This window comes from Camelus dromedarius, chromosome 13 (assembly GCF_036321535.1).
Source record: "Camelus dromedarius isolate mCamDro1 chromosome 13, mCamDro1.pat, whole genome shotgun sequence".
NCBI lineage: Eukaryota > Metazoa > Chordata > Mammalia > Artiodactyla > Camelidae > Camelus > Camelus dromedarius.
In genome coordinates this window covers 52,460,331-52,473,260 of record NC_087448.1, presented here as the reverse complement: position 1 = coordinate 52,473,260, position 12,930 = coordinate 52,460,331, and the positions used below count along the sequence as shown (strand labels likewise).

At 46.0% G+C, this 12,930-nt stretch overlaps 1 protein-coding gene across 4 annotated transcripts in view; it reads left to right on the top strand.

Moving 5' to 3' along the window:
- TSC22D1 (TSC22 domain family member 1) overlaps positions 1-3,013 on the top strand; it is a 110,043-nt gene extending 107,030 nt beyond the window's left edge. For all 4 annotated transcript variants that reach the window (XM_010980858.3, XM_064493146.1, XM_031466019.2 and 1 more), the window contains exons 2-3: positions 404-455; positions 1,625-3,013. In XM_010980858.3, coding sequence (XP_010979160.2) covers positions 404-455; positions 1,625-1,882 — 310 coding nt within the window. In that variant the 3' untranslated portion in view covers positions 1,883-3,013. The remainder of the gene's footprint in view (positions 1-403; positions 456-1,624) is intronic.
- The last annotated feature ends 9,917 nt before the right edge of the window (positions 3,014-12,930 follow it).

The following is a 12,930-nucleotide window of genomic DNA, read 5'->3' as shown; positions in this document are numbered from 1 at the left end:
GCTGGGACAGTTTCTTTAAATTTACTCGTGAGATACTTGTAATAATGCAGGTGAAAGATAGCCAGGCGAATTCCTTTGTCCATTGCTGAGAGACTACGGTGACATGGATGGTGCTTTTTGAAATAAGAAGAATAGTCTTTTTTTTTTTTTACAGGTCTGGCCAGAGAACAGGCTTTTACCACATTATGTAATTTAGCCTTTGTGGCTCACTAAAATAGGGAAATGTCTGAGTATTCGTTAGTAAGAGAGTGGCTGGTGTTTTCTGGAGGGTGATATATTACATAGCATTAAAGAATATTCCAAAAAATGATGCTAGTAATATCACAGAATTGGGAAATCCTCTTTGTCTTGGATATTTAAGATAAATTCCATTTATCGATTTTTTTCCCCTTTTCTTTTCCAGCTCTTCTGGTGCGAGTGTGGTAGCTATTGACAACAAAATCGAGCAAGCTATGGTATGTACTGATTAAATATCGTTTGTACCGAATGTGGGCACAGTACAAAAAGCGAGGTGTCTTGGGATGGAACCAGGGCATCCGTGGTTGAGATGATGACTGCTCTTCATACATTTAGAAATGCCAGCACTATCTCCATTTTGCCAGCATGAAGCCACATACCGCGGCTCTAAGGAGAGAGAATGGGGGCCCTGAGGGTATTCCGTGTCCCTTCCAGGACCGAGCTCACACAGCCGTCGGGATTTTTGCGGAGGTGTCCCTTTTTGCTGGGGAATTGCTAGGGAGGCGCTGGCCCGGCGTGTCCTTTGGTCGTGAGCACATCTAGCGACATGGCTTTACTGGGAATCCTAAGGTTTACCGGGGAGCCGGGATGGGGGAGGGCCCCAGAAGTAGGGATCTGGGGAAGGGGCCTCCTAGACCAGGCGCAAACAGACCCCCGATGATGTAGGCTACTGCACGATTTAGACAACCGGAGAAAAGTTTCGTCTTCTCAACCTGCGCCTGGATTTCTCCTATTTTTTATTTCCGCCTTGGCTGTTCTTTGTTATTGGAGCAGCGCCTGTGGCTCTTCTCACGGGATTCTCTGCCCACTGTTGCTAGGCAAACTCCGAACCTTTAATTCGGAGCTATAAATAATTCGAGCTCCCATTGGCTGCGACGGCTGCCCAGGTTTCTGTGATGTCAGCTTAATCACGAAAAGGGAGGGGGTTGGGGGTGGAGGGAGGAAAATGCGGCAACACGCTCTGTAGGAACTGGCTGCAGCCGGTGCTGAGGGAGGCGGTCCGGCGGGCGGAGGGAGGGACTTGGGGGCGGGGAAGCGGCTACCGTTGCTCCGGGGCTGGACGGCCCTGGGCCGGGCTTCTGCCCCAGTGCATTTGGCCATCTCAAATAGGAAACCTGACCGTGGGCAGTCCTGGCTAACGGCTGCAGAGAAAGCAGACTTTTGAATAGCTTGATCACTTACACGTTAAACAAGTATTGTACAGTTGAGGTTATATTCCGTAGATTTCCCCAAAGCCAGCTAGATGAACTCTAATTAGGTAGGATATGGAAGTGGTTAGGGAGAGCCGTGCAAAATAATACTTTTGAAATTTTAAGAGTCCAGGAAACAGTAAATAGTAAGTTAATAGGAAGTTAACCTTTTTTTCTCCCCTCTCTCTCCCTTTCAGGATCTGGTGAAAAGCCATTTGATGTATGCGGTTAGAGAGGAGGTGGAGGTCCTCAAAGAGCAAATCAAAGAACTAATAGAGAAAAATTCCCAGCTGGAGCAGGAAAATAATCTGCTGAAGACACTGGCCAGTCCCGAGCAGCTTGCCCAGTTTCAGGCCCAGCTGCAGACTGGCTCCCCGCCTGCCACCACACAGCCACAGGGGACCACGCAGCCCCCTGCCCAACCAGCGTCCCAGGGCTCAGGACCCACCGCGTAGCCTCGTACGCCCCCGCAGAACTGGCTGCTGCTGTCTGAACTGAACAGACCAGAGAAGATGTGCTAGGGGGATCCGCCTCCACCGTCACCCATTTCATTGCTCGCTGCAAAAGAGACGTGAGACTGACATATGCCATTATCTCTTTTTTCCAGCATTAAACACTCACATGCTTTGGGCTTGAAGAAATTTCTTAGTTGGGTGAATTAAAGGTTAATCTGAGAATTAGCATGGAGATACTGGGACATCATGCAGCTTGGCAGATCCGTGAGAAATGGTTCCATTCATGCTGAGGAGCTGTGTGCCTTTCCATCCCTCCTTGCTCCCCATCCCCACTTCCAAGAGTTCTTCCTGCTTGCACGCAGTGTGTACTCCATGGGGTTCCGAAGCAGTGGAGTGCCACTGGACTTTCCTCTCTCTCCTCCCCTATGAGGACCTTGAAAGGGAGGTGAAAGTCAAGACTGAAGCTTAGTCTCACCTAAAATGAGGGGAAACGTAGTTCATTGTACAAATTGACGACTGTCACCAAATCCATAAAAAAAAAAGTACTGTGCCTCTTAACGAAACAGTGGATGACACAAAACTATTAGAGTGATTAAACGGTGACAGGTAGCTGGGACCTAGGCTGTCTTTACCATGAAGGTTGTTTTGCTTATTGTATATTTGTGTATGTAGTGTAACTATTTTGTATAATAGAGGACTGTAACTACTATTTAGGTTGTACAGATTGAAATTTAGATGTTTCATTGGCCGTCTGAAGAGGTGTGGATTGTCTTTTATATAGAGATCTACAGAAAAAATTACTCCACGAAGAAAAACACACCTACCTAAAGAGATTTTAAGCATTTGGCACAGTTAGTCACTTGGTGTAATCTGCAACCTACTAGCTGCTGAATATCTTGAAGTAAATCCCTGTTCACTGAAGTCATTTCATTGAGTTGATTGAAAACTTTGGCAAATGATCAGTTGTAGCTAATGAGATGGGTTTCCCAGTAGGGGTTTCTGCATATTACCTGTATAGTAGTTATATGCATACGTTTCTGTGCATGTTCTCCACACAGTTGTAAGGTGTCACTGTATTTCATTGTTGCACTTGTCAACTTTCAATAAAGCATATAAAATGTTGATAAACAAGTGTTTCCATGTCACAGTATTAACGTATATAATTGCAGTCATTTCCACAAATATTTCCGGATAATGTTAGAACGATTTGACTAGTAAACTCCTAAAGAGGGGTGAAAGAGTTGGGCAGAGTAGTGGTGCTAGTGGTTTGACCAGAGAAGTAAAAGGAAGTAGCCGCTGCATCAGTTCAGCACATAAGGATAGAGAGACATAATGAAGGACACAGGAGCCTCGTTCTGCAGACTAATTGTGTGACCTGGGCAAGTGGCTTACCCCCTCGGGCTGAAGTTCTCCCCTGTGGCTTTAGAATTCTAGGAGTCTGTGAAAAATCTTAATCTTCCAGTGTTTACCAGCTGAGGGGAATGAACCTTATTCTGTGTATAATCCCAACTGGCAGCTCTAAGATCAGAAGATGGGAGTTAGAGAGAGGCTGATTTCCACTTCAAGAACTGTCCCCTTGGGATGGGACATCTTTCCTAGTGTGGGTCGAGTTCTCATTTCCTGGGAATGTCCAAACAAAAAATAGGATAATTCTAGGGGTTTCCTCTTCTGGGTTTGAGGAAGGACCAGATGAGCAAGGGAGTCCCTCCAAATTGATTCTTTAAGGTTGTAAAATAAGTGGAAATTTGAAACATGGAATCCTACAGCAAACCGGCATCTGAGAATTGAGCCTGCGGGGTCCCACTCTGCTGTAGGAGCCGTGTCCGGGGTGGGTTTTCAGCTCTGTAATCTGCTCCAGCATCTCAGCAACTGCCCCTCCACCCGGTGGGGGCATTCCCAGGCTCTAAGTCTTACTCAAGCCTTTGTAGGACAGGAGTTAACTCTGAATCCTTCACTTCTCTAATGTAGAGCTGGTGGCAGGCTGATGGGTGAATGGAGGGAACATCAGAGCTCCTTAAAAAGAAACGGACAGGATGTGTGTGTTATGAAGCTCAAAGCAACTGGTGTGGTGACACTGCCTCCTGCAGAAAGCAGTAGACTGCTGACTGCCTTGGGAGGTTTGGGGAATTTGGAGAGGACTTAAAACAGTCTTTGTCATGTTCCTTTGAAGGTTATGTAACTTTGAAATAAAGGGATACTTATGTAGTAATTACATTTCCTTGAAAAAACGATAGTGAATAGAAATCTTTAACCATTTCATCTTTTATGTTTTAATGAAGACCCTCAATCGCAAAGGTGGTAATTGTGGAAAATTTGAAATTTTTCGTGTCAATGAATCTTTAAGATAATGGGCAACAATCTTCATTATTTAGTGGGATTTGGGGCCTTTTTATTAAAAATGTGAGAGTCCTACATTTTTGGGAGCTGAATATTGTGTGTGACGTACAACTGAATTATTAACATCAAAAGATGTTTTTCCATACGTGTTCATTTTAGTAATTACTAAACATGTTTTAAGTGATTTGACATATTTTAGGATGTTTCAGGTAATTAAAAAAGGCATTTTACTCTCTGCTTACAGGCCTGATTAGACCCTTGTTGGCCTGTGGGTTGTCGTATCATTGATTATATTGTACTTCTGTTCTGTGGAGCGGGAATGAATTTGAAAGGGGACAGAATGTGGTAGCAGCACCGGGTGCCTGTGGCACCAGCACTTACGGCAGGGGAGGCCACCATCCCAAGAAGGAGAAACAGAAGGCATTTTGCAGGATTTTAATGAATGAATGCTTTCTGTTTCAAATTAACGGTACTTGTAACTCAGTAATTCTGTGCTTTTATTTTTGTATACTTTAAAAGCAAAATTTTCTTTTTCATTATGTGATAAATACACAATGCCAGAATTGATTTTAAATTTACCCAAGAAATGTATAAAAGTTGACCATAACTGAAATTAGAAATGAAAAATTAATTTCCACAGGCACGACTCTGCTGTTGCTTTATGTAAAGTTAAGTAGTCGAAGCTACCAGGACGACAGCTTTTAGTCAACTTCACATCCATTCGGACAGCGATAATGGTCTAAAGATGAGAAATGGAGGCAGAGCACGTGTTGTGTCCTCCCTTTTAGATAAAATCGCCTGAAAATGGAGAAATGTGCTCACCAACGGAACTTGAAGCAGGTTGTGCAGTGAGCTTCCGGCTTGGGTGTTGGGAGAGGAACCGGAGCAGAGGGTGAAGCCTGCAGTAACGAGCTCTTTGACCTTTGAATGCGGAATGGGACCTCTCAGACCTGCTTTCTTACCCGTAAAATAGGAGGTTGGATCAGATCTTGAAGATTCTGTCCTGCCATAAGATGCTACAGTTTTCCCCAATGACTTTCTTCTATTCTAACTTTTTTTTGGGGGGGGGGGGGAAGGTGCCATTTTATTTGTTTATTAACATCTTGGACTAAAATTAATTTGGTTTTAATCCTAGCTTGCCCAGTTACTAGCTAAGTGACCTCGGGCAGGTTCCTTTACTTGCTGATCTGTTTCTTCATGCTCAAATGGGGACATGCTATCGCCAGGGGTTTTTTGTAAGGGTCATGCTGGAAAGCTGTAAACGCAGAGGTGGGTTCAGAGCAAGGGTTCAAGAAATGTTAGCCTTTCTGTTATTGTTGAGAGTCATTTGTTCTCTTGTTAATGTTTATGTATTTGATTTTGTATTTTTTGTAGGCATAAAGCGGCGGCAGGCTTATTTTCTCATAGCTTTTGATTTTGCATGAGATAATAGTGGTGGCTGTGAAAATTTTATTACAAAAACACATGTTTTAAAAAGCCATTTAGAATATGGACAGAAATGCATCATTTCTTCTGTACCTAAGAAATAATATTGAAGGCAGCTGTTTGATTTATGTGAGTCAGAGAAAGAATTTGTTCGGAATTGTTCATGTTTGAAAGTCACATTGGTAGTAGTAAATACACAATTACAGGTAGAATATCTATATCTTAAATTATTTATTTCCTTATGGGAAAAAGTTCTGGGTAAAACAGCGCTATGGAATGCCACGGGGACCAAGGCCACTGGGATTAGTAATCAGGTTTTATCAACAGCTATTCTGAAAGGTTCTCTGGCCACTTTTAAAGTGTATAAAAATTACTACACTATTACAGTATAAATCTGTGCTTTAATCCAGCTGTTTTAGACACAGATGTCTATAGGATAGGACAGAGAAGTTTCTTGAGACATAATGCTAGGCAGTAGGGAGTGGTCACGACCGTGGCCATTGGAGGGTAGGCTCCATCCACACACGAAGGACGCCTGTGCTCCTCAGCTCCAGGCACTCATTGCTGTGCGGGAACTCAAGCCCTGTGTTGCCAGATCTTTGCGTTTTTCAAGATCCTGAAATCCAGGCTCTGTGAGAATATTCCTGATTTTTAGACACAGTGCAGACCAGACAAAAGCACAACTATTATGCTGCTCTGGCCCGAGTTTCCACTCTCTACTTTCTAGGTCTGAATCAAGAGCCAAACTCCTGGCAGAAACAGGCAGCTCATCCTTCAGCACGAAACAAAACAGAAAACCTCTTCCTTTTGATGAGAGAAAAGGGGCACAGGCTCTCTGGTGAGCTGTGTGTGAATTTACTCTGAGAATGTTTCCTGAGCATCTTCTACAAGCCAGAGACAGGACAGAGGACAAGGCACCGCCCCTGCCCTCATGCGCAGCCCAAGTATTGCCTGTAAGAGAAGTGTGGTGCTCTGTTTGGCGAAATTTGCCTTCTGTGACATGATACCTGAGTCACTCCTCCTCTGTTCCTTCTCAGATGAATCCTTTGGCAAAAGTATTTCTGGGAGTCCTTTTAGGAGCTGTTGTTAAATTGGTAGCAATTCCTCATGGTGTGATAACCCCCTCTGCTACATTTTATAACTGACTCACTTGAGGACAAAGACGTTGTTTGCTGATGTGTATGCTACAGGGTCACGTCACACATGCCCCACATTTCCGGGAATAACATTTATTTCAATTAATCTGCCCTATCATGTCAAGTACATTCAGGCATGCCCCGAAAGTGGTTTGTAGTCTGTGCAGACTAGGAGACAAAGAAAAAGGAAGACAGTTTCTCTCCTAAGGAGCAGAGAGAGATGGAGACATTAGGGTGACCAACCGTACTGGTTTCCCCGGGATGGAGGGCATTCCCGGAATTGGGATTCTCAGTGCTAAGACCAGGAGAGTCCTGGGCAAACCGGGACCAGCTGGTCTCCCTAGATCCCATTTCCTCTTCTGCTTGGACACACAGCTGGATTACACCTCCCAGCCCCTTGAAGTTAGGTGTGACATGGGACTCAGTTTTAGTCAATGGATCAGTGGCTGAAGTGATGGAACATTTGGCCAGGAGAAGTCCCACCTGCTGTGCTCCTTCCTCTTCCGCTGACCCGATGGGGAGGGCCTGGTGCCCTTGAATGACTGGTGTGCCCTCCCCCACTAACCTGGAACCGGCCAGCAAGGCCTCCTGAGCTGGAGTGTGTCGGTCATCAGGCATCTTAGAATCCGACCCTAATTAACACGGAAAGGAGGACGCCGACCTGGGGTGCTGCCGTCCAAGCTGAAATGCGTGGCATTGGCTGTGGTTGGGTGATGAAACCACTGGCAGCGGGAGAGGTTGGGACCCTTACTGTTGGCGGTGATACCTTCAAAGCCGCCCAGGTGCCCAGCTGAGCCTGTGGCCCTGAGGAGCCACAAAGTTAGTGACCTGTGGCTCTTCACTGTGTTTGACCAAGGCTTTTCTGAAAAGAAAGTGAGCTCAGGAAAGAGTGAGACCAGTTTATACGCAGAGAGGAAAGGGAATAAAAGATACAGAAATCTGGGGCTGTCTGGTATGGAGAAACCTGTTGCTTCTCCATCCCAAAGAGCTGGAAATAAGACTAACGGGTCAGTAAAGGCCTGTTAAGACCTTTCAGTTAAGCAAGGTGCTCCACCCCTTCAGCAAATATGGGATAAAGGGTCTGGACTCTCCATAGATGCCTTTGGTTCTAGGTGGCTTCCAGGTGCTGACTGTAGGCGAGACCAAGTACTGACTCACAACAATCTTGTCCAGAAAAATATTTTTGGCCGTGTTATTGACACAATGAATCAATCAGATACAAATAGGAGGGAAGCCTACAAATCTGTTGAGGAACTTTCATTGCCAAGGAAAACACAAGCCCAGACTTCAGCAGTAGCAACAAAACTTCGTTGAAACCTTCCAATAATCCCCTGGCCTTGGAACAAGCAGGAGCTGGAGGTGGGCGAAGTGAGCCACTAAAGCTGTCCGGCTCCCAAAGAGAGCATTCTCTAACGCCCAGTTCACACGGGGTGGATACCAGGTGCGAAAGCCTCCCAGAGTTGGGAACCTAGAGTCTGGAGAATAACAGGCCAAGGATTTCCTCCCAGAGAGCAAAACCAGGGTCTAATCAGCAATTTAGCCCATTCTCAATGCCTAACCAGCAAGGTCTCATAACTGCTGAGGATGGGGACCTACTGTGTGTCCCCCATGCTTCCAGTGGGAGCTTTTTCCCAGTCGTGGTGCCCCGGGCTCTACCACGTGCACTGTCAGTGGAGGGGGAGGTAAATTTCGTCTTAGTTCTAGAACTTTAAGAGCCATACCCAGACCGGTGCCTCAGCTGGAGATCTTGGACTTTGTGAACTGGATGCAGCAGCTGGATGGGACGCAGGGAGGGCAAGAAGATGAAAAGTACCTTTGGATCCAAAGGGAGTCCTGTGCCAGGGACTGGTAGGTGTTTCTGGAAACACCTTCCCGGGCACACAGACTGTGCTTCCCTGATTCCCTTGCAGCAGGGAGAGCCTGTGATTGAAGCCTAGCCGAAAGAATGTGGGTAGGAAAGCTGTTTGGTTGTTTCCACACCTGGTTCACAAACACTGCCCACAGACCATGCAACATACTCGTTCCCCTACAGCCAACTGGTTGGGGACAGACAACGACAACTACTTTGTAAACCATGTGTTGGAGATGATACAGCCTTAGCAGCCTGGGCCCCTGCATGACTGAGTGGAGCAGAGGCCCTCTCCTGCCTCCCCATCCCCCAACCTGAAACTATTCAGGATGGTTATAAGATAGCAAGAAACAAATTTCTGTTATGTTTCAGATACACACTTTTTTAGTCTGTTACCTTAACTGGTACACGGACCTGTGGATAATCAGAAGCAACAGTACAAAGCAAAGGGCATAGAGAACCAGGGGGCAGTAAGTAGAGTGAGACGAGTTAGACCCCATCACAGAGGGTTCCAGAAAGAGGGGACTCTTGCAGGTTGACTTGGAAGGAGCTGGGAAATAACACATGAGAAAAAGAACTTTTGCATAGTTATCAAAAAACAACTGGCTTCCCATGTGATAGGAGTGAGTTATCTTCCCAAGTGTTTGGAAAAGCACTTCTCTGCAGTGAGAACTGGCCTGCTGAGCTTGTGAAGTGTGACTCATTTTGAGAAGGAGTCAGCTAAGATCAGAGGTTGCAATCTGGTGACCCTTGGGCTATATCAAGCCTACTGACCAGAGCTGGCTCTCAGATGTGTTTTTTTAATAGTATTTGGAGGGGGAAAAAGTGAATTAGTGACATCCCTTTTGAAACTTGGATATCATTCCAAGTTCTGGCAACCAACCTTGAGTCTGTCTGGTCCTGCACGACTGTCAGCAGCTGCTCCTGAGTTGAGCTGCTGTTCACTTTAAACGGGGCGTGGCCTCCAGCCTGCCAGAGCCCACGCACTGGGATAGCCTCACGGCCACTTGCTGTCATGCCTCGCTCATCTGGCTGCATCCCTGGCTCAGGTAGGCGTTTGAGGTTGTGTTCCAGACCCAGACTGTAACACCTCATTCATAAAATCTGATGGCTTAATTCATTAAAAAAATTTTTTTCTACTTTTTTTTTTTTAATGGAGGTACTGGGGATAGAACCCAGGAACTCGTGCATGCTAAGCATGTGCTCTACCACTAAGCTCTACCCCTCCACGCTGGCTTAATTCATTTCAACCCTGTTTTTAAAGTTCACATGATCTGAACCCTTAAAGAAGAAAAGAACTAGAATTTGTTCTATTACCTATTGGGTTTTATTTTGCTCCATAGATTCAGCTCTTGAAAAGGAGTCAAGTTATGCTTTTTCTACCACGGATGTGAAATGATCGAACAGGGCGCCAGCATGAAGACCTGCAGCCTCCTTTTGGGAAAAGGAAAATGGAATCCGTTTGTACTATTATGACGTGTTATTGAGCACTTACTGTGTGCTGAGCACTTGAAATGCAGCATCTCATTTCTTCTCTGCACCAGCCCTGTGAAGAAAGTATTGCCCCGTATTATAAAGGCAGAAGTAAATTGCCAACTATAAAGAGCTGATCAGTGTGATGCAAACCAGGTATGTCTGACACCAAGGTTGGTGCTCTTAGCTACCATTTTGGTCCCTTCCAATGCCCGGCAGCCCTGTCCAGGAGAGCATGTCTGGGGCCCGTGGCTGCCCCAGTGTGGACATTCTGTCCATCCCTCAGTGTGTACCCCCAAAAAGGAGTGCATGTGGCGGTGCAGGTCAGTGCTGGCCTGTGAATCCTGTTTCTTCCAGAAAACAGTAATAGATAACACCCTGTCCCAAACTCTCCTTGGTCTGTTAAGCTGCTTGGTTATCAGGGTCCTGTGGAATTCTGGGAATTTTGTAAGGGAATTTTACAGAGGGAGGAGTAGGTGCAGATGGAGTCCGAGAGGGTCCGTAGGTGAATGGAGAGCACAAAGGCAAGTAGACCTCCCGCTTCCTCCTGCCCAGCACGGCACCAGGTGGATCCACAGCACAGATGAGACAGCCACCTTTCCTGCGCCAGTATCGCTGCCACTTGACCCAGAAAAGCCATCACTGGAGGATGAAATGATCCCATGGAGGATGCTAATATTCATTCATTCATTCATTCATAAAACCCACCACATATATTAAGCACCCACAATGTGCCAACCTTAGGGAGCCCCTCTATGCCATGCAGGTACTGTTGTACATTATTATAAAAACACTTCTGCTTTTGAGGCAAAGACAGATCATATTAAGAATTATTATAATGCAAGACTATCTCCCTCAGCGTTATTGGACATGGAAGTGTTGTGGAACAAACTGGCGGGAAGAATTAATTCTGTCTGGGAAGTGGGTAATTGAGGGAGGGAAGAGACAGTTCAGAGAGGGTATTTTTGGTCTCGTTCCATGCTTGTTTGGGTAAGAGGTGTTGGAATACTGTCTGCTGTTGGCTGCCCAACATTCATTCTTGATCCTTCCATTGGGAGACCCCAAGGTGGCTACAGGAACGGCCCTGCTTGACAACTGACCCTCCCCTGGTCACGGTGACCTAACCTGATCCAGTCATGGTGAACTTTAACCCTCAAAGGACTCAGGAGTCTTGCTCTGGCCTCTCTCTTCTGGGATTGGCCATTTGAAAATGAAATGCTTAAAAGTGCCAAAGCCATGAACTAAAAGTTTAGGGCACCTGTAGGACCCATTGTGTGGATCCAGAAGATAGAAGCAGCCTAAAGAAAGCTGGGCTGAGATGTGAATCTTTGTGACAACATTTGAACGCTGCATTCAACTGGATCTGAAGCCAGGTCTACCCCTGGGCACTGCTCTTTCCTCTGAAGCTGGTTTAAGTTAGGTTTCCTGTGGCTGGCAAACCAGAGGACCCCTCACTAATACAGATTCTTTCTGTTCCCTTGTCAACAGATTGGAAGTCTGGTTTTTTTTTTCCATAAGAATAATTATGATTGCATACTTTGATTTTTGGAAGGAATAATTTTTGCTGTGTACTTTGAATTCCCAAAGCTCTATAGGATGGCTAAGTCTGTCATGAGATGAAAGAAGAAAAGAGAAAGAAAGAAAGAAAGAAAGAAAGAAAGAAAGAAAGAAAGAAAGAAAGAAAGAAAGAAAGAAAGAAAGAAAGAAAGAAAGAAAGAAAGAAAGAAAGAAAGGAAGGAAGAAAGGAAGAAAGGAAGAAAGGAAGAAAGGAAGAAAGGAAGAAAGAAAGAAAGAAAGAAAAACATCTTTCCCATGGTTTCAAATTGAATCAGTTGGCATATGAAAATTTTACTAATACTATAGATGAAGGACACCATATTCAACTGGTCCACGTGGTTGAGACCATTCTGTAAATGACCAACTGTAATCTACATGGAGGTAGTACTCAACTCTGTCTGGGAAGGTCCTCGAAGGCTCCCCGAGAACATGATACCTGAGCTGTGCCTTCTAAGATAAATTGCCAAGAGGGAGGGGGAGGAATGTTGGTGGCGTCTTGTGAACATGCAGAGAGGAATGGAAACTTTGGGATAATTTCCTTTAACTAGAAAACAAGCTGGTGGGATATGACGCAGGAGAGGGAGGGCTCAGGCCTGGAGGGCCCTGTAATCACACTAAGGAATTGTAGAGAAAGAAAACACTATAAAGTCCATTTTAGGAAGAATTTAGGAGGAGTGTGGGAGTTTCTGGCTTAGGTAACTGCGTGAGTGATAGTGGTCCCCAGGGCAGGAATACGAAGGCAGAGCCAACCTGGGAGACTAACCAAGGTCAGTTTTGAATGTGTAGAGTAGGGAGCCTGTAAGGTATCCTAGGGGAGATTTCCTCCAGCCAGCCCCACCTCCGGCTCCGGGACGGGGGAGGTCCGGACTAGCTGGCCGAGATGCTCGTGCGCATGATGCCTGTGCTTTTCTCTTCTTCCAGGGCACGCCCAGACCACCTTCCCAACCTCCTTGTGGTAATGTGTGCCATGCCTTGCCCATGGACGGTGAGCAGAAGGGAGGTGTGCCACCTGTGGGCATAGCCCTGAGGGACCTTCCCATGCTCTCAGCATCCATCCCCGGGCTGGTTGGGAGGGCTGTGAGCCCACGGGGAGGGCAGAGCTACAGTCTGAAGGAGCCAGGCATCCTGCATGACTGTGTGGCCCAGAGAACCTCCTCTCCACACCCCCTCCCAACTCAGAGGAGAGGGAAGAGTGACCTTGGCCTGTGCTGCGCCTCAGACATTTGGGGATGTTTATTACAGCAGTTCGCCTGCCTTGACTAACGCAGCTG